This window comes from Rissa tridactyla, chromosome Z, assembly GCF_028500815.1.
Source record: "Rissa tridactyla isolate bRisTri1 chromosome Z, bRisTri1.patW.cur.20221130, whole genome shotgun sequence".
In the NCBI taxonomy this organism is placed as follows: domain Eukaryota; kingdom Metazoa; phylum Chordata; class Aves; order Charadriiformes; family Laridae; genus Rissa; species Rissa tridactyla.
The window spans coordinates 62127430-62149653 of NC_071497.1; the positions used below are offsets into that span (position 1 = coordinate 62127430).

The window sequence follows — 22224 nt, forward strand, 5'->3', positions numbered from 1 at the left end:
GCCTAAACTAAGGTTTTCTTACATAGCAACACAATGTCATTTGGCAGATAAATACATAAGGAGTGGACCTCAGGCTAATTCTTCTAGGCCGCTTGTAGTTCTTGCTTTACCACCTTCTTCAGTTCTTGCATACAGGAATTCCCTTCTTTTTTGGGTAGGAAGTTATCAGTAGAAATTACCTTTACTAGTTCATTTTTACTAATATTTTGGTCAGAGTAATTTTAGTGGTCCATATTCACATTACTGGGAGAGTCTACAACTTGTCCGGGATCAGTTGGTCAACTATAATTTCTTCATACATTCAGGAAGGCATATGCCTGGAGAAGGTTTTCCTTCCAAGCTTAAAAAGATTAGGGAAATAATCTTTGTGATTCATGGCTACAATTGAGGGGTCACTTCACCAAGTCTGATGTTGACATAGTTGTTCCTAACTTCTGCCACAGATTTCTGTTATTGCTCTCAGCATATCACTGTAGGGCAGACAAGAGTCCAGATGTGAACAAAGCAGTGGGAGGGGTCCTAGTGTCCCACCGTTTCTTTCATTCTGCCTTGGTGCCCACTTTTATAAGGCCAGCACAATTAACTTTATGTCTCCTGATGAAGGATAAATAATTGTTATTTTCTTGAGGTTAAGGAGTGAGTTAGTAACTAAGGGAGACTTGTGATTGAAAAGATTATATCCTGATTGTGCTGGACTTTCTTAATTGGGCAAAATATATCAAGCGTAGTCTGTCTTGTCTTCTTTGGACCAGAAAACTCTTCAGGTGACAGAAGGCAAACAAAAGTAAATGGAAAGTTTTTTTCAGTCAGTCTCTTTATGTACTTTTGAAGTCATATCAACCAGGGTGGATAGCATTAAAAGTATTAGCCTGCTCATTTAAATTTGTGGCTGAAGGGCTTCACTCTGCATGGGAGAAAAAAAGATCTAATTACCTCTCACGTGGAAGATATATGGGTCTCATTGTTCCATTAGAACAAATTAGTTGCTCAGGCAAACAAGGGATTTGTTATCTTAGTGAGCATGATTTAAAAAAAAACGACTAAACAAACAAAAAAACCAAACAAACAAAAAAACAAACCAAAACAAACCACAAATACTTCTGTGGATGCTCTTGTGTCTTTTTTGAAATCAGCCCTCCGATATTGGTGCATAGGTGCTGTAGAAAATGTCAAAGATGATACGGCAAAGTGAAGCGGAATGTCCACAGAAAATGTAGGTAGATTAAGCAAAGCTAGAAACTGAGGTCTATGCTGTTATCAGTTGTTTGCCTAAGGAAGCATGTCTGCAATTAAATCAGCAATTGATGGTAGGTATTTCTCAATTAGTTGAATCTGGACCTTTGAGCAAATTACATTACTATGCATTTTCTCGAGCAGGTAGCTTGTTGACTGATGAAAGAGCTACAGGAAAAGATTACTGGCCATGTCACACACTAACTTTATTTATAATAATACTAATTACAGGCACTAGGAGACAGAAAACCTTATCTCAGAATAAGATCAACTAAAAAGAGATGTTTTCTACTGTAATACACGCACAGACACGCAAAAGAGTCCTTTTTGGAATTTGAGCCTATTTGCATTTTTCTTTCATGGAAAAATCCTATTTCAGTTAATGCATGTTCATATGATGACTGTAAAGTAATTCTGCATCTCACAGTTAGTGTACTAATAGTCATATTTTTTTTTAGTTCAACCACTGGGAATGAGGTGACTGGTGGTAAGGAGCTTTGTGGTTTCTAAGAGGTCTTCCAGAGCTAGGTCATTCCTGCTGAGAAAAAAAAGTGCCACTTACAGGGGCATGTGTGGTGAACCACTGTGAACAGGTTGGGAGAAAATCACATGCTTGATAGCATTTTCAGAATAACAGAGAGCACTCCAACTGGTGCTGTGCTAGGATGTCTGTTGTCCTGGACTGCAGGGGGGCTGGACTAGATGACCTTTAGAGGTCCCTTCCAACCCAACACATTCTATGATTACCTATTGTTATATTCCTGTCCTGATGTGCAGAATACAAAAACTTTGGACAGTGTTGTCAGGTTAGAAAAGATACTCCAGAACATACAATGCATTGTAAGGCCATCATAAAGCACTTGACTGAGCTGATGATCTGCTGCCACATATCTGCACTTTATAAATTAAGTGTGCTGCAACGTCCCTAGGAGGTGGTGGTGAGTGACATCTCCCTACAACATGTTACTACCTTAATTAGAAGGTAATTCTTAATTAAAATATTCCCCAGAAATTCAGAATATCATACCTGGAATATGAGTGTATCTGTATTTTTCCTCATGAAAAACATATGTCTTGATTTAATGAGTTATTGTATCTAACATCTCATCTACATAAAAAGCTATTGAGGATAAGACAAATTTAAAATTAATGTTTGTATACAGACATTACTGCTTTCATGGATCCTGAGGAAAACTTAAGAATGAGCTCTGTGTCCTCCAACCAGGAGAGTTCTTTTCCCTGTCCTCAAAGTGTGTATAGTCTAAATAATAATTAAAAAATTAGATGTGCTTTGTCCTGGCAGCAAGTTAATTCAGGGAATATTACTACAATGAACTGGAGAACTTGAAAGTGGAATGTGACACTGCTACATTGACTGATGTATTCAGTTTTTCTTATCTGCAAGTTGGCTGGCATATCCCTTGTAATGTGTCTGTGGATTTTACTACTCAAAAGACTGTTTTCAAATGCAAATATTTTTTCTGATTTTTATAAGATGGATAGTAGTTGTAGAATAACTAAACAATTTCTATTAAATGACTGCAAAAGGTAATCTTAGAATACAAGAGTATCATGTTGATTAAGTAGGAACAACTGTTGATTGATTGCTGTCTAGACAAATGTGCTTTTTTTGAGATGTATTTATTTTATTTGCAGTTGAGAATCGAGTTCGTCCGTTAGTACTTGTTGTTAAGAAGTGGGCGAGTTTTCGTGACATAAATGATGCCAGTCGTGGTACTTTAAACAGCTATAGTCTTGTATTGATGGTTTTGCACTATTTACAGAGTAAGTATTTTTTTATGTGTTAAAACTGTCCCTTTTGAGTTCATATTTATGTAGTTTTCCTCTTTAATAAAATCAAACACCAGCAGGACTCTCATTTCCACACAGAAAATTCTGAAAATAAAGTGTGTTTACTCCATTTCCTTAGTGCGGCATTTTTCTTTAACGAATGGACCTCTTCTCTGGAGGCAGAGTTACCAGCTTTAAAGGGGTAAAAATAAAAAAAAATATATCAATGTACCTGCAGGACACAGTGTAACTATAAAATAAACTCAAGCTCTAGTTAACAGAAATCTGCCTTTTAACAAAGGGAAAAGCCTAAATAACAATTTCAGTGAGTTTTGGTTTGGTGTTTTTTTTTCTGGGTTTTTTGTTACATGGTTGGTTTTGGTTTTGGGTTTGTTTTTTTTTTTAATTTGGGAACTTCCAAGAAAATTCAAAGGGGCAACAAATGCTGTGGGTCTTTCTGCTGTCTTTCGGTGAGCAAAGGGCTGAACATGGAGGATATGTGTATGCAAGAATGCACTACCATGCGGTTAGATTTTTCCACTGATTACTGTCTTCTGTAAGGTGACAGATGTTAAAGGCCATTAGAAGTTGGGATATTTGACTGCGAGTGGAAGTGTGATTTCTTGAGACTTCAATATATTGAAACATTGAACATCTGTATGAAGCTGGAAAACTTTACCTCAGAAACTAAGGATACCTGTTGAAAATTCAAGAATCCCATGCAGTCCAGAAATGTTATTGAGGAATAAATTGAAATGAGTTTATTCCCCCCTCTATTTCTTTCTTTTGTAGAGGAAGTCCATGTTTGTGATTTTTGTAGTTTGCAATTCTTGCTTAAGAAATCATCTAGCTCAGCATGAGTTTCTTGGTTCTTTATTGGGAGATAAGTGGCTTCAGCAAGGAAGGCAAGGAACCTGTGAAGTGTATATCTTGTGGAGTAACGTGCCTGTAGAAGTATTTTCTTAATTCCTGTCAGTTTGTGTATAGACTGTATTTTGTTGCTTGTACTCATTCTACACCTTTGCTTTAATTTTTTTGTAATGTGCTGATTGTTCGTGTTATTTTAACGGCAACTCGTTGTTAACATTTTATGATCCTATCTGTGGACACATTGCATTAGGCTTTCCATCTGTGAGTTTGTGTACGTTTTAATCTTTTTTCTTTTTTTTTTTTTTCTTTTTAAATCAGGTAGAAACAATGTTTAGCTCCTCTGACAGTGTGTTTGGCCTGGAATGTAGATACTTGCTGTAGAGTGGGTAGCCAACTATTTATTAGTTTCAAGATCACTCTACACCCACTCTGTACTAGGGTGGAAAGCTTTCTATGATAGTTGACTCAAGCTGGTGGCTTTTCTTTCACCTGAACAGTATCTGTAGTAGAGGACCTAGGAGACTGTTTTGTGTATTTGGGATCCAGTTGGCTGGATTACTTGTGAATTCTTTGATGCCCATACTCTGTGGTCGTTGTTAATGTACGAATGAGGAAGACAGTAGGACATAAGCTAGTCTATCCAGTGAATATGTTTGTTTTTTTCTCTGCATCTACTATGATGGAATTCCATTTATTTTTTTTTGTTTCTGTGGACAGAAAACAAAATGTGGCCAAGTCTTGTCACAGCTCTGAAACCATAATGGAGGTGACTGAGTACTTCATTGTAGATCCTTAATACACACCAGGGAAAAAAAAAATCAGTCAGACAAAAAAAGTTCATTTGGCAGAGATTAAATGAACTTAAAAATACCAAAGTGATTATTAGATACAAGTTTGAAAATGTTGGGTACTACTGCATGTGAAGATTGCTATGCAAAGGTGAAGCACAAGCAGGAGAGGAGAAAATGTATGTTTACATGGTCTAGCAATTAGTGACCACCTTAACAGTGACTTGATAAGCATTTGATAGTTAGTGTTATACTTTTAATGGAAACAGGCCTTTTCACTTGGTAATTTATTCTCCAAATCTATTTTCATTGTATCCCACTTACTCTAGAGGGATGTATTGGGTGCTTTGTGCAGTCATTGATAGCAATTACTGAGCAGTGCATAAAACTAACACACAAAAGGGAAGAGAGTAAGAGTCGCAAGGAAGTATAAATGTGTAGGCTTGCCAGAGCGTTAACCTTGAAAGCATGAGGGCATTTGCTGTAGTTATCTTTGGCAGCTGCCACAGTTGTCTAGTAAAGGGAAAAAAAAGTTCAAATAGTCCTTTTCATGCAAAACTATGATCTGTCAGCTGCCTGGGAAGGGTCAGCAGTCCACAGCCCAAAAAGGAGCCTTTTACCTGTGCTTCAACAGGCTTCTGTGATAAAAAAAGGCTGAAGTGTGGCTCTGGACATGTATCTGGCACGAGCTTTTTAGAGTCTGATGTTTTATTCATGCAGATTTTAATGTTTGGGTTTTTTCCCCATTTCTGCTACATGCATGTGATGCTACTGAAAGTAGCTTGTGTCCTAGTCATAGAATTTATAATAAAGCTTTTGTTGCTATTACTGGCGAAGAAAAAAACAAAATAAAAGCTTGCTTTTTAATAAATACTCTCCCTGTCTTCACTAGGCAAATTTCTTTCCTTTACCACTTACTCCATTTCTATATTCTTATACTTGTGTGGATGTCTTTGGACCTAAGGTTAGTGTGGCTTGAGTTTATTTTGTAGATACATTACTGTTTTGTACATGAACTTTCCTCCAGGTAACAGGTCCAACTATCTTGTACAGTAAGAAAAAGAAAACTCATGGTGAATGCTAGTGGTAAGTGGTAACTTTTCCACTTAACTGCATCCTCTTAGTATAGCAAACAGACCCAGAAAAAATATCTTCATTGCTTGTATTGCTCAGATTTTGTTGCCTTTTATTTTAGTGTGGCAGAGAACTAGAAATTGTCCAAGATGTTGCAGAAATAAGATGCTCTTGCACATTTCTGAACACCCACAAACAAAATAAAAATATTATTAAAGCAGCTGTGATCATATTCTTAGCAGTCCTGCTAGTTAATATACTATACTCTTTGAAGATATCCTGAGCATGTTCTGAGAATTCTGCTGTTCTGATTCTTAGTCCCTATGGAAAAAGGATTCTGTAACATCTCATTCCCTGTGAGATTTTGTCTGAAGGGTGAATTAAGTCCCAAGTCAGAGTCCTGTGTGCTGAACTTAATTATCATTCTCCCTAGTGAATAATGTAGCCCAATTCTTTAAAACAAATAAATGCTGAAGATACAATGTTAAAGCTTTAGTATGAGAAGTGCTCTAACAGTTCTGTAGCTGCTCTAAGACTTGTGTGGGATGTGAATACTTCAGGATTTTTTTTCTGTCTATCTGTAGGACCACCTAACCTGGGAGATAAGTTGTTTTTTTTTTTTCCCCATACTTGTATTGCGCAATAGATGCTCTCCCATCCCTGACTTTCATACAAGTTAAAATTGTTTAGTTTATGTTTGTTTGTATTGTTCATGTCTGTGTAACTTTCATAACCTGTTTGCTGTTCAGGAGACCAGCTAACAGCATTACACTGTATTTATGTATTTTATGGGGATTTTGCTAGCAATGCCTTCTAAGTGTACTGGGCATTTTATCTTTACTTTTGGAGACTCAGTGTGTAATCCTTTGCAGCTGAAGAATGTGTACTTTTGTAGTATCTGCAGACTTCTTATGCTGTGACAGTATAATATTGCATTAGATGTAGGGCGAGGGGGGAAGAGTGGCTTTTTTTCTTTTAGGGAATATAGATTAGTTTCTTCTACTTGTGAATTAACATGAATTTTATAAGTGAAGTAGTACCCAGCTGCTGTAGAATTTTTCATGTCTTCTACAAATAGTAGTATCTTAGTAACAGCATCCCTTAGCTGAATTAACTCCTTATACTACTATATACAAAATACAGTAATAGAAGGATTTGCTGAATAACTTCTGTTTTACAAAATGCAAGAAAGTGAAGTTCTTGATAGATCTTTTTAAGATGGAATTTCAGTCCAACCCTTTGGTGTCGTTGATATGATATTGTTTCCTGTGAATTACATGAATCACAGCAATTTTAAACTTTCTTTTTTTATAGCCCTACCTGAACCCATCCTTCCATCCCTCCAAAAAAATTACCCAGTAAGTGTTTCTCATTAATTTACTACATCATATATGTGTATGAAGCTGCTTATCTAAAATTCATGAATTCTTAAATATCTTTAATGGATTAAATTAAACACAGCCTGTAAGCCTGGTCATTGATATTCTAAACATAAGTGTGAAAAAGGTTATTTGCTGCTTTTTGTCATTTCTTTAGTGAAAACAATCTGTTACGTATGAGAAGATCTCACACACAGTTGGAAACAAGTGCTAATGAGAGCTGCTGACCTAATTCTCTTTATGCTGGCCTGAAAATATCCCTGTGTCATCTGTAACTTTCTGATTCTTATTTCTTAATACCTTAAGTAGTGTTTTTTTCCATCCAGCTGTGGTGTTTCAGAATTCCATACCTTCCCACCGCTGTTGAGTTGCCTGATATTTCTGGGTGCAGAGAGTGAAAGATACATGTTTACTAAGGAGACTTTTGAGACCTCAAAAAATTTGGCTTCAGTCCAACAAGAAAATGACTTTTGGGGGCTTTGCTGTTATATCCAGATCATACTCTGTTGATTTTCAGAGAACTCTGTGAATTGGTATGCTTTGATCCTCTGCAGAATTAGGACTGTAATTAGTGAGACTTAGTCTAAGGAAGATTATCTAGAAATAAGACCTAGCCTCCTAAATATTTGTCTGGGGACAAAAGAGCTATTGCTGAATAGTTCTATGCCATAACTGATTAACAGAAACTCCTCAGTTCCTTCCTCCTTACCTTCTCACATGTCACTTTCTAAATTTTTCTTTATTCATAGTTGCCATAGTTTTATGTCCCTGTCTATGTATGGTTTTTTTCACCATTGCTGATAACTGTGCTGAGGTAGTATCAGAAAGCCATTCTTTCTTTTGCATATATTTCCAATAATGCTGAAAAGGGAATATTTGATGGCACTGTACATCAGGGAGAAAATACTGTGGTTTCAGCCATTTGGGGTAATTAGGATAATGGAGATGCAGAAGAAAGCTTTGAGCTACAGTGCACTGCAGCTTTATTTCTATTTTGTAAACCTGCTTAGGCATATCTATGCTAAATTATTATGGTCTTTATTTTTTCCTCTGACTTTTTACTTTGCTGTATATACGTTCTGATTTCTTCATTGTTAGTGCTCAAAAGCATTTGAAGCTGTTTTTCATTTCTGGATGGGTTTTTGCTAAGTTTGCTGGTTATGTTTGCTTAATGCTCACATACTGTAGCATTTTAAGTTTTGTGTAGCATATAATTTAAAGAAAACAACGGGAAAAATTGGTAACGTCTGACTCCTTAGTAATAATAATGCAAACATTTATATTTATAGAGTTGAACTGTGTGAAGGACTTCAGAGCACTGTACAAATATTAATGGCTTAAATGATTAAAGCAAAAGTATACAATACCATAAGCTTACGAATCTGATGAATCTGTGCTAAATGCAAGGTTTTATCTTGTGACGTGTGACAGTAGTAAATCACTTGTAGGTTCCTGTGGCTCTAGAACAAGAATAAAATTTTTTTACCCTGTTTCAATGTAGATTTGTTGTTGTTGTTAGTTATCTTGCCTCTGGAGGATGGACTAAATATTGTAGGATTGCTAATAGAATAAAAATAATATTTTATACATGCTTACTATAAAACCAAATCAAAACTATGGATTACGATTAAAAAAAAGTGCTAGAAATTTGAAAATATATTTTTTGTCTGCTGTCTCCATTAGGAGTATAATTAAGAGTTTAAAAATTGTGAAAGTTACAATTTCTGAACAGTGATATTGCAAAGACATTTCAAATGAAAATAAATACACCAAAACAGTTCTGGTCTTTTAACTTTCAGTAATAATTACAAAGCACGGGCAAATATCAGTATCCAAAGAAACTGTATGTTTTGTGGTTGTAGCTGGTCAAAGCTGTGTCTCCATCCTAATACTACACATAAACACTGCTTCTCCCTTTCTGAAACAAGCCACCCTACCTACAATCTGTTTCTTCCAAAATCAAATCTGCATCTCTTTCTGCAGCCTGAAAATACTTCTGTGCTTTGAAAGAAACTGCTTGTTTTAAATTGTAGGTGCTGTGTAAAAGAGACATGCTTACCTTGAGTGGCAAACAAAACACAGATTCTGACTCAGTATATCTCTACTGCAGATGTGAAGGGTGAGGAGTCATGGAAAGCCACCAAATCTGCCCATGTGTTGCTATGGGGGAGTCTCCAGCTGGCACCAAGCTCTTGTGTTTTGCAACTGCTAGTTTAGAGGGTGTATGGGACCATATCAGATGTGGGGTTGGATTATGGGGCTTCCTGCCCCACCCCCACCCCCCCTCCCAGCTAGATGGGGTAGCTGAGAGTAGCCCATAAAATGTGTTGATCAGTTCTGAAGTCTATATAGAACTTGCCTCCAAGCCAGGACTTTTACAGATGAGCTCTGGAGAACCTGTGGAGGCTGAGGCCATTATGGTTTATGGTTGTTTGCCTGTGTTTGCCAGAGGTGAGCATTGCTGCAACTGGGAGTCAGAAGGGAATGTGTGCCCAAGTCTACAGTGTTCCAGAGCAGCCTGGCATATTAGCTTAAATCCAGATGGAAGTGTGTCTTCACTAGTGCTCTGGATTGTAAACTTTGTGGACTCTAGCCTGAGCACATTTTTGTTTCTGCTGCCTCAGCTTGCAAAGGGTGAGGCAGAAGATGGGATGGTGTTTACTGGAGCTCCTTCATGCATGGGCACCAGTCCTTGGACAGACATGATTTGCTTCACTCTTTGAGTTGCACTTTTTAAAAATATAAACATGAGTTAAATGTTCATTTGTAGGACTGGGGAAGGCTATTTTATATGTGCGAGTATAGATACCCACCAAAAAATGGCAAGTTACCATGCTGATGCTACCACTTAAACTTTTTTGAAGGAAGAATCTTGCACATTCAGAGTTAAACACATTATACATCGAGATATTCAAATGTAAAGATTTTTTTAATGTACGCTTGTGTTCCTTTCCAGTGTGTAAGGTGGAGTGAGAATATGTGTAAGCATTATGTAGCTTGAACATGAAGCATGTTGTTGAATGCTAGTGTTTCCTTGAGAAATCAGCCGGCCAAGGTCAAGAGTAGAGATCCGGGGAAAAAAAGGAAAAAACACCTTGGGGTATCTTGAAGTAATGGACAGATCATTTCTATTTGTTGTCAACCAGATCCTGAATTTCTTTGCCATTTCTTAAGGCGGCATAATCCAAAGACACAGCAAGCAAATTAGGGACTAGTTTTAAAAGAGGCTGAAGTTTTTTGCCCTTTAGAGTAAGTTAAGTAGGGAAAGCTTGCAGGGAACGCCTACTTGAAACTAAGCTAGTTTGAAGGATGCTTTGTAATTCTGTTTTATTACCAACCTCCCTTATGTGCAGAATCTGTAAGGTGTACCTTGTTCTGTTCATCTAGTTAATCCCTGAGTCCCTCTGGCAGGAAGAAGAGTACTGTTGTCCCTGTTTTACAATAGGTGAATGAGGGTGGGCTGAGGCTAATGGATTTTCATGGGTTGTCTGTGGAAAAGCAAAAAAGTGAGCCTAGGTACCCTGTGGCTGGTCTGACCTCTTGTTCACTGAGTGCTTTGTTAAGAAATGACCTTAAACAAACTACATTGTTGTTTATTGATATATTGAGTATTGGTATATCTTGAGAGAAGTTTTCATTAAATCTTCCCCATACCCAATTTTAAGCAATAATTAATTTGGTTTTACGTGTAAAACTTTCAAATCTAGTAATAGCAATTTCTTCCTTAACAAATTTTGTGCATTTCAGAAAGATAAAACACTTTTTTCTTTTCTTCTATATGTGGTGATCAGCAACTCAGTGTCCAAAAAGATAAATTGACTAATAATATCAGAAACATATGATTAACAGTTTGCCTTAGTGTAAAAAAATCTTCTTCCAGAAAAGTAGTATCAATCATGTTTTCCACTTTGTAATGCTTAGTTGTCTTTTTAAGAGTCATTTTTATAGTGGTATAACCACTAAAAGAAGTGGAGATGGGAATTATTTATACGTGTCTCTTAAACTAGGTGGCTGTGTTTTTAAATGATTAGCTGTTATAGACTGTAACTTGCATTTTTACTAGAGCACTTGTATAGAATAATATGTGTTTATTTTTTGAAGGCAATTGCCTTTCTGAGTAAGGAAGACTTTAATTTGCCTGACCTTTGTGAGGCAAGTGTATTTAATATACACTTGGAACTGCAAGTTTCATTAAATTAAACTTGCTTTTGAAAAAAAAAAATTAAACATCATAATTTTAGATTGAAGAATTGAAGGGTTTTAATCCTAATTACTAAATGAAGATTTAGAGAATTGCTTTCTAATGCAGGTTAGGAATTTTATCTCTTCTACCATAGGTTGGAATCTTTGGAATGTGGTAGACTTCCTGCTTCTCAAATTAGGAGACTTTCAGTTTTATCGCTGCTGCTTACATGACTTTTGATCAGTTGCAAACTCAGTGAAGAAAAAGAGAAACGAAATATCCTGAAAAACTCATTCATCTCGACTATGCTTCTATCATAAGCACCCTTTTCAAACTACAGATTTGTGATTTTAAAACTCTGCAAGGTTTCATAACTTCCTGTTTCGTTAACCGCTAACAAATCCTACTGAAAAAAAATCTTTGTACAAAGTAGTATTTGATATGCTGTTGCTCTTCTGTTTTTTTGAGTGTAAGCGTACACATACAGGCACAGACATACTTTTTTTTCCTGAAAGTTTTATTACAACTATATTTGATATATTGTCTTTTGCTATAACTGTTGATTTATTTTTTTCTTACTCAAATGATGTACAAACACTAATAAAAATTATTAATTGTGATCTATATATAAAATGTAAATAAATGTACTTAAGGTCAAGATTGATAAGAAAAAGCAACACCCGCTCTAAGCTTGTAATAGGACTAAGGAAAATAGCTTACTTATAATCCTGAAAAATAATATCCCAAAGTCTAACTTTTTAGCTGCTCAGTGTGCCAGCCTCCCTGTGGTGGCAGATTTTTCTTGCAGTTGAGAAGTTCGCAGACATTTGAACGTTCAAAGCATTTAAAAAATAATCACGTGTTCTCCTTTTCAAAAATGTTTGCTGCCTCCAAACACTTACTTATTAGTCTTAGTAGACATCTGTTGTAGTAATTTTATTGCATTTCTATTTTGTGTTGTTTGGAGGTCAGCAGCCCTTGTTCTCAGTCCTAACCCCACCCCCATGTCCATTTCCTCATGAGCTGTTATACTGCTAATACTAAATTTGTTATGACTCTCCTACAGTTTTCTGTGGGAATGAGCAAGGAGTAACTCTTACTCTAGTACTTGTCTGATTACCTTTGGGGTTAAAACTGTATATGCTGTGTAACATAAGAACAGCTGTTCCCTCTTTAGATCTTTGTATGCTGCACATCTGCTTTTTATGTCTGTCTGTCTCCGTGTTTTTGGTGTGTTCTGTTGGACTGTAAGCTGTTAAATTCTGAGCTCTGCTGACTAATAATACTTTCTATGCAAAGTTATATTGTGAAAACAAGACAAATTTTTTCATAGATAGAAGAATGGCCTTTTTTTCCCAGAAGGTGTTGTGCAGGGTTCCAGGAAGCTGTGCTAGAACCGGCAAAAGAAGACGGGAGACCCAGACTTTCCAGTCTTACTGGTTTGACTAATAACCATACTTTTCTCCAAGGAAGCATAGCCAGCTGTGAACATGGAAATAGTATTACAGCGTATAGTGCTTCCAGTGATATTCTAGTACTATAAAGTTTGACTCATGTCTGATACTACTCTTTAAAATAACAAAGGAGTGGGAGGGGACATACAGGAATGACTGAACAGGTTCCTAAATTTACATAGATGTATTTCTTTATGTGAATGTAAAGCTTGCTTTTGTGTATGTTGGGTTCATTTGCCTTAAAATACACAACATTGCTGTAAACCATAGTATTACCAGGTTTTAAACATTATTTCTCTAGCAAGAGAAAATGTGTTCTCCAGGTATTCCAGTCTCTCAGAGGAACCTACAGGATGCAATGGACACCCAAACAGTACAGCAGATCTAAACCCATCTTAATTTAGACTTGTATAGATTCCTTTCTAAGCTGACAATAGTGACTTTTGTTTGTGGCAAATCCGACTTTTTTCTTCCCCACCCCTTTTCCTCCCCCTCAAAGAAAAGCATACTTCAGCTTAAACGCTGCATTCTGTGTATTCAGGCTTTTTCTATAACTTTTTTTTTTTTAATTCTTTCAGATAGGTTGGTTAGAGGAGGTGCTGCTGCAGTCTTCAAACTCATTATGTGGGAGGATGCAGGTTCATACTACAGCCAGTGGGTTTCATATGCAATTTTAACCCCATGCTGTAGGAAAAAGAAGTCAGGCCTTCCTTTTGGAATGTTTCTATACCACAGTTACGGGAACTTGGCAATAAGTGCATTAGCTTCACCTTCCCTATCTCAGTTAAACTGCAGGCAGCTCAGTGCAGGTTACCTTATTCAGCCTCTGCTCATGCAGTTTTACTAGCATGTAAAGCAAATCCAGTTCAGAGATTTTCTCATGTTAAAATTCTTTAGCATACAAAAGGCAAGAGATGGTCTTGTATGTTCCTGTGCAAGATGATTCTACCTGAGTTCAGGGAGAGTAACTACTAACCAACAGAGGAGCACAAGAGATGTAGTGTCTTTTGCTCTTAAGTTGTCCTTGAACAAATGATAAGCAGCTTTTTTTATTGTGAAAAATATATGCACCTAGATTAAGGCTGGGTGCATGTGTATATACATGGTCTCTGATTTTATTTTGACAGGAATCTTTTGATCCTGCTATGCAGTTGCATCTTGTTCATCGAGCTCCACGTACCATTCCTCCTTACCACTCAAAAAATGGATCAAGCCTTGGGGATTTGCTAATAGGCTTCTTCAAATATTATGCCACAGAATTTGAGTAAGTAATGAGCTCATCTTAGTGTTTTAGAATATGCAAAACTTTGATTCCTTCTGTTCGGTATACCAACACTTAATAACACTTGAAGAGAAAGAATAGCAGTAATGCAGGAGAGGTAACTGACAGAGAGGAAAAGGGTAAAAAGATTAAAGGACAACAGGAATGCTGATAAAGAGTGTCTGACATCTTTTGCTTAACAAAGCATCTTGTCTTGTAAAATAGCTGCCAGAAGTTAAGAGAGCTTTGTCCTTTAAAAATAACTGGGTTTTGTTATATTACACTATTCTAAAACTGCATATCCATATGTGAGAAAAATTTATTCTTCTTAGTTGTAGTTTAAGGTATTGATTGTGATAGAAATTATCAAACCTTAATAGCTGCGATTGTCTTCTGTCACCCCAAGTCAATGGAGGTAACTGAGCAGGTGGCTCCTTACTTTGACTATAATCTATATCAACATAGGCCACACCTAGTGAAGAATTCTCCCATATATAGTTGGTTCACTAACCTTGTTGGTTTGCTGGAATGAGTTTAATTCTGGCATCTGGACTTTTTTTGTAAAAGAGAAGGAGAAGCTAAAGTTGTGAGGGCATCTGAGAACACTGTAGATTACGAACACTTTGCCAAATTGTCACTCGAGAATTTCTTATAAAAAGTGCTTGTCCATATACAATATCAAATGGTTATATTTCAATAAGCTTAAGGATCTTCTAAAGAACTTGTTGCTGAGGCAGTTTGTTCATACACGTTTCTTTCCTGTGTATGTTCATCATATCCATTTCCCGGAAGGAGAACAAAATGTATAACTGCTGGCTATTCATTATAATTTTTGAAGTGTTCATCATTTACTTCAATGTAAGAAGTAAATAATGAAATCCTTGTAAGAAAACATTGCTGGGGTGTGCACCACATGTGGAATGTTAGGCTAAATCCGTATTGCCTGTGGCAATTCTTGAACTAATTGCATTTTGTGCATGCTTAAGCCTGATTCTGAGAGATTTTCACATAAAGGATTTTCCTTCAATGATCTCTGCAGGTAAGGGAATGGTCTTTTGTCCTAAAAGTTTCTCCTGAGTACCTTTCCTTTCAGCTGGCAAGGTGCTGTTTGCTAAACAGGTAAATTAGAAGACACTGCTGGGGGATATCCTCAAGTTCCTAATTATGTGGGATGCTAGATGCATCCTCAACTACTTGTCTGTATAATGAGCTGTTAATCTTCTCGTACATGAAAGTAAATATCTTTTCCACTAAGGAAGAAGTTTCTGGTTTGCCTGTGTAAACTAGCAGAGATGATCTTGCCCAAATGCAGGGAAAATACATAATTTGACTTTTCTGGTTTGGGTGCTTGTGAACATAGTTAAGAGCAGATTTCTGCATGAGTCAGTAGCTGGTCTAGGAAGACTTTTTTTTTTTTGACTGCTATTAGACATGGAGGGTGTCCTAAGAAGTATGCAGACTGACAATGCTGCAATATCAGTACTTGAACTGATGGTAATCCTTGCATATTATTTTTTGTGATGATCATAAATGAGGAAAAAAATGTTACCAAGCAAAAAAACATCTGGCTTGTTTTTGCAGTGTTAAGTGTTTAAACATTTGACTGGTGATATTCTGTTTTTAAAAAAAACAAACAAACCAAGCCAAACCACACAAAAAAACCTCCAACACCACCAAAAAAACCCACCACAACAAAAAACCTGTAAAAAAAAAAAGCCATTACAATTCCTGTGTTGAAAATGTTGCATAGCTGAGAAGTCATATCAGGAAATGATGCACCTAATGCAGCAATCTATATTATTTTTAACTCTCTCTGCTACAGAAATAAAGCTTAGTCGGGTTTATTGTTTACTTGACTATCTGCGTATCCCTGACAACTGTAAATCCTGTTTGAAAGGAGGGGGGTGTATGTCTCGAAGATACTACAATTCTTTGAGTTTTGTAACTCGAAGTATAGTTTCATAAAAAATGGTAGTTGACTGGAGAAGAGAAAGCCAAGTTAATGCCCATGCTGGGGAAAAGGTGGGCAGAACATAGTGTTTAAACATTTGTGTGTGTGTGTGATAGCCAGCTGATGAGAACAAGTACAGTGTTGTGCTATCCGCAGTATCTGTTATTTTGCTTTGAGGTTGCTGATGGAAACAACATTATAGGTGGGAATGAGGATAAGAGTTAAATACACACAACACAGGGCTCTTTAAATTCTGCCTTTCATGGAAGAACTACTATTTTACTCCTGAATGTTTTGAATATATTCATTGCTGTAATCAATATTTTTTTCCATGTTTGCTTTCCCTGTAAAGCATTTACTGGTGTTTTTATGCACAGAAATTTTGAGATTGTATTTCAAATACTGTGACTATTAAGTTAGGTCACATTTAAATGACCTGTGCCGTGCCACTGAACTTTCATTATTGAACTGTAATGCGTTTGATTAAAAGATTACTAAAGAGAATATTACTTAAGTTTTCATAAAAGTGACTTTTGTAGATTCCTATTGATGGATTAGGACACCAAACTACCAGGTTTGATACACAGCATCTGTTCTGCTGAAAGAACAGTGTGCAGTTAAGAATTATCAGACCATGTGTGAAGATCACCATTTTGGACAGAATGAGTCATTGCCACCACCTGCCTGGAATGCTTAACTGATTCAGCTCTCTTACATGTATTGGTCAGGAAGATGAAGGGAAGATGGAGTTACGTTGTTTTAAACTTCCCCCTCGGTCTGGCAAAAGCCAGTAGGTATTTGAGTTAAAGTCTGTGGTTTTAATTTACTTAATGTTGTGAATAATATGTAAAGGCAGGATGGGCACAAAGGAAGAAACAGGAGTGGCGCGAAGGAAGAAACAGGAACCTTGCAGCTGTGCAGCCATGAATAAGTTTATCTCCTTGTGCTGTGTTCTTTTCCCTTATGCTTTTAATCTGCTTTGTTCAGTTAGACTATAAGATCTTGCAGAAAATTGCCGATTACCATGTGTCTATACAGTGCACATTCCACAGACCTACTCTGGGATTTTTGGTGTGTCCGTAGGAAGTAATTTTTGTCCCCCTTTATAAGTTACCAGAAATGTGATTTGGAAATTGCCGCATATATTGGACTTACACACTACATATGGCAAAGCTTGATTTGCCGACATGGTTGTATAATTAGCTTGCCATAAGAGTTCAAGTCTGCGTAATGTTTTGTATGAGACAGCTGGCTAAAAGTATGCTTTTAACTTCGTTTTAAGTATTTCAAATTGTCAAGGGTCTGCTGATCACACAGTGAACGTGATCAAGTAAAAAATGTATGGAGGTGTTCTCAAAAGAAAGCATTTGGAAACTGGTCCATGTTTACCAGGCCCTCTGGAGAGAGTGTCTGGTTTCATTCCTGCAGCTCTGAGTGAAGGCAACAGGTTTTCACTTGGCTATCTCTTTACAAAGCAAGACCTTGGCGCATGGCCTTGCTCCCCTGAAGCTACTGCTAGGGAACCTACAGACTGTCCTTTGTGACTGTACTTCTCTTAAATTTATTGGTTCAAGTTATATAACAGTTGTTTAAGATAATTCATGGATTCAGTTGTATTTCATGGACAAGATAAAAGATTGGTTACACTATCATGGCAAAATGTAAAATACAGTTGCTCATGGCTCTCTTCAGGGTCGAATTGCTCAGGGAATAAAGGGATCATTTTTTAATAGTATGTTGAATTAAATATGCTTGTAATTTGTACCCATCTTAGTGCGTTTATGCAAGTGGCTTTGGTTTATAAGAATGCTCTAGAGAAGATAAGCTTTTTAATCCATTTGTGGAGTATTCATACACACTTAGATGTGGAAATGCCTGGTCATCGTCTTCCACATTCTTGCCTTCTCCATGAGGAGCACATAACCTAATGCGGGCAGTGACACCAGAAACAACTGATAATTGAAATAGCTGTTTAAATGGTTATTCTTAGCTTATGGATTGAAAGTGTATATACAGAGAATATTTGCTTTGTGTTGGCAATAATGAAGTTACTGTGTGCAAGCCAAAACTGTTAAAATTGATACACAAATCATTTGCTATTGGTAATTCATTTCTAATTCAGGCTGATTTTGGTATCAAGGCAGGGTAAGTGAAGGTTTAATTAGACTATTAGATAAAACAGTTGTTTTCAAGTTTAAATAAAAAGCTGTTTAAATAGCTAGAAATGTCACCTTTTTTGTTGTTTTTTGCAAAACCAGTGTATTATAAATGCATTTATTTTTTGCTGAGGAATCAAGCCAAGTATAACCTAGAGGAAAAAAAAAAAAAGTCAAGAGAAGAATTACATGTTTGAAGTGAAAGAGTAGAGCCTGGCTTAACCAAACACAGATCAAATACTTTGTTGTGTGATTTATTTTTTTTCAACTCTGGCCTAGTTCTCTCTGATTTTTAAATTAACTTTTAGAAAAAGCAGAAGAGTGGAACTGTCAGCTTCTGCTCATGACCAGTGTTCCAGAGCTGCAGTTGAAGCTTCTTTGATGCTCTAGTCACTTCTTCTCTTTTGCCTTTTTGTGTTTGGTTTGTTTTTCTTTTTTTCATCAATTCATCTGAATTTCTTGATAAGCTGTGTTAATGGTAGTTTATTAAAAAGACATGACAGGAAATTATTTGGTGCTTCACAATATTTCTAATTCTTGCAAAAGTGGCCTGCTATGGGAATTAAGGAGAGGGAGAGTGATGGGTTAGAAGTAACGCTTTAGTTTGCGTTGAATGCTAGAAATCATCATCACCTGTAGTAATTTTCTAAAGAGCATATCAAGAGAAGTCTAAATATACACAGCAGTGAACAAGGTGAACAAGTAATCTGAGGTATCCTAAACTATGGTTCATATGCTGTGTCCTGCCCTTTTTTGAAATAGGCCCTATTCATATTCTTAAATAGAAGAATAACATATGTGTTCTGTGGAAGTATAGTTATTCAAACAGATCACTTTGATAAGTGGTTTTAATCATGGGTTATATCCAAGGTGATTTGTAGAATTACAGGCACGGATTTTTAGCTGGTGTAAATTGTCTTATCACCACTGACTTAATGGGGTTGTGACAGCTGATCTGTGGCCTAGGGAGCACAGAGTTATTCCAAATTTAACTGATGAATTATAATTGTATTTTGATTTACAGTTGATATTTACAGATTTACTGCAGGTGGCTGGTGCACCCAGCCAAGCTCCTCTCTTTGCATTATGTCAAAAGATTGATTCAGTCAGGAGATCACGTCAGGTGTACATAACACCAGTAGAGCTATCAGCACCCAGCTGTTCCTAAGCCGCATTTAATCAGGGCATATGGTGATGCATTGTTGGTGATCCAGGCGTTTTGCTGATGTGGTAGTTCCCTGGTTTAGTTAAGAGCATCTGAAAACTGGCTGGGTAGGTGAGAACACAAAACTGCAAGTGGTTGCTTTGGCTTCCATTACGTTTGGCATATTGTTGTGCCGAGCATCATAGAAGATCATAAAGATGCTTGGCATATTGTAAAGATTGCCCTGTAAACTGCCTGCTGTTCCTGTTTCAGTGTGGTCATTCCCTATGGTTTTGTTGTTACAAAATTGCGTGCAGAAAGCAGTAGGATATCTTCAGATGCATATTTATGTTGTTGTTCTGTTGTTACACTTGTAGATATCTAAAATTAAGCATATGCAAAGTGTTAGTGCTTTCTAATAATAGGTTTCTTACACCAGGAACGCTGACCTGTAAGCACGCTATCTTTATATATCTTTATAGTGTTGAATATTTTTTATAATAGAATGTAGTACGTGACTTCATCTGTACTTGAACTCCTTACATGCCTTTTCTCCCCACAGAAAATTCTGAAAGATAGATTTGAGGCTATAATTTCTTTTGAATTTAGAAATAAATGTAGGTGTCCATATTCAAGTTGACATTGTTTTTTGAAAAAATTATGCTTTTGTGACTATACATTACTCGTGGATACATGAAATGTTCTGTTTTGCAGATGTTTTCATAAATAAACTTGTGTTTGTGGAAAATTTTTTATTGTTTCCTACCCATCATTCCTTACTCTTGTGAATTACGAAGATTAGACTGTTACACTAAATTACTCATGATTATAAACTACTGTGTTATCCAGGCTTATGACATAGCAATTCTACAATTTTTTAATGTAAACTGATACTATTCATATAGAATCAAGAGCTAAAAATTTTGCAAATTGTTTTTCTTTTTCCTAGTTGGAGCCACCAGATGATTTCAGTTCGTGAGGCCAGAGCTATTCCAAGACCTGATGGTACTGAATGGAGAAACAAATTTATTTGTGTAGAAGGTAAAATGTAAAGCTGCAGTATCATTTTTAACTGTTTAAAGACACCAAATACACAAATCTGTGAATCAGACATTGTGTTTTAATAATGGAGACATGTAATATATTTATGTAGAAACTCAAGTTTAACCAGTGTAAATAGTTTTGGAAACAGTCCTGCCAAAAACATTTGAGAAGGAAGCTTTAAGTCCGATAGTGTTTAAAAATAGTTCTCCTGACCTTTTCTTCAAGAGCACTCATTGCCCTGTTACTTTTGGAACAGGGATTAGGACTTTGACAAGGAATGGCTTTTATGACAGTAATGTGTGTTTTCCTGCTCTGCAGAAATAGTCATCAGTTTTGCCAAGATTGAGCTTCTGAAAAGACACAGCAAGCACACACTCAGATTCCTCTCTAAGAATATTCTTTATTCTAGAAATGTTCTGGCCTCCCAAGTCCTAGCAGTGACTACGTTATGCATATGTCAGTCCCCTTGTGGCTACTATTTTTGGCTCGCTTGTGCGAGTTTCTGCAGAGACTGCGTGATCCCCTGCAGAATTGGAGGGTAAACCCAGGCTACCTTTTGGAGTGGCAGGTCTCAGCCGCCTTAGTGCAGGCTGAACTGGGCAAAAGCAGTATACAGACGGCTTCTTTCATGTGCTCGTGATGCCTTTCAGCTGTCATGGGAAATATACATGGAGCTGAATAGATAGCATGCATAGGAGATATGAAGCTTGGATAAGGGAAAGAGAAGATAACAGCCCAAGAGAAGGATTGAGGTGTTAGGAGAAAGTAAAGAGAAGCAGGGAAGGACCTAAGAGGTGCTGTCTAACTGGAAACAGTTAACACAAAGAGATAAGAAAGGGAAGTGGGAATCGGAATGCATTAGGTGAAGGGGAACTGATTGCACAAGGGACCTTGGATAAGGAACCGAAGTGGACTGGGAGCAGCATTAGAAGTAGGTGGTTTAGGACACTGGGGTGAAGAGGGAAGGTTTGAAATCAGAGAGGTGGCCTGGTCCCTGTCTGTAAATAAACGCAGGCTGTTAGGATCAGTATATCAAGGGTTGAAGTTTTAGGATGAAAGAGGAACAGAACTTGGACAGGAGCCAAACGGTATGGAAAGAGTTTTTAGAGGCTGGGGGAGAGTGGGGATAAGGCAGAAGTCCTGTGGCTGGAACAGACATCCCTCAAGATCGCTGGGGGTGGGAGTGCACCCATGTGTGTGCGCACATAAGTGTGCATGTAACTTCCTGCATTTGTGCTGCTCTGTGGAGACAGTAGTTACCTGCTGGTGGTAGGTAATGTGGCCTGGAGCTCACCAATTTGGCCATAATTGTATGGACAGCAGCCTGAAGCCACATGATGGGATTCCTGTTCTTTCTTTGACTTTTGGGGGGAAAAATCAACTACCAATCATAGGGGAAAAAATACTCTGAAAAGGCAACTGCGTGCTTGACTCTGCAGTCTCAGAGTTGAGAAATGTGAGAATTAGAGTATCTGCACAGCTGAAATGATAAGGGATATCACAGTGCAGGCATGGCTCTGGTCTGAACGTGGGAGGAGGGAATGCTGGGCAGCTGTGTCTGCTGCTGTCACATGATGCTGATCCGCTGTGTGGCGGGGGGGTTGTGTGTTTCAAGCTCTCAGGTTTTTTTTATGGCATTACAAAATGGTTGGGTAATTAGGTTTTCTTTCTGTCAGATTGGAAAATAGAATATCAGCATACAAAATAGGCGTTTTAGAATGTGTATTAAATGGGCTTGATTACATACAACTTTTCCTTAAGAGTGCGTCTTGCATTTGCACTGCTAAAAAACCCAAAATTATCTATAGGTGGCACATCCGATTCCTTCCTGTTACAGTGTGCTTCAAGACTTCATTAAGAGTCTCACTCACCAAGTTTTTGCTTCTAAGTGGAAAG

General features: G+C 37.2%; 1 protein-coding gene across 9 annotated transcripts in view; it reads left to right on the plus strand.

Annotated features, from left to right (window-relative positions):
- The window catches only part of TENT2 (terminal nucleotidyltransferase 2), a 46975-nt gene that overhangs the window by 19922 nt on the left and 4829 nt on the right, over positions 1 to 22224 (plus strand). For all 9 annotated transcript variants that reach the window (XM_054185512.1, XM_054185513.1, XM_054185507.1 and 6 more), the window contains 4 exons: positions 2890 to 3018; positions 7071 to 7114; positions 13900 to 14036; positions 20234 to 20325. In XM_054185512.1, the coding sequence (XP_054041487.1) occupies positions 2890 to 3018; positions 7071 to 7114; positions 13900 to 14036; positions 20234 to 20325 (402 nt within the window). The remainder of the gene's footprint in view (positions 1 to 2889; positions 3019 to 7070; positions 7115 to 13899; positions 14037 to 20233; positions 20326 to 22224) is intronic.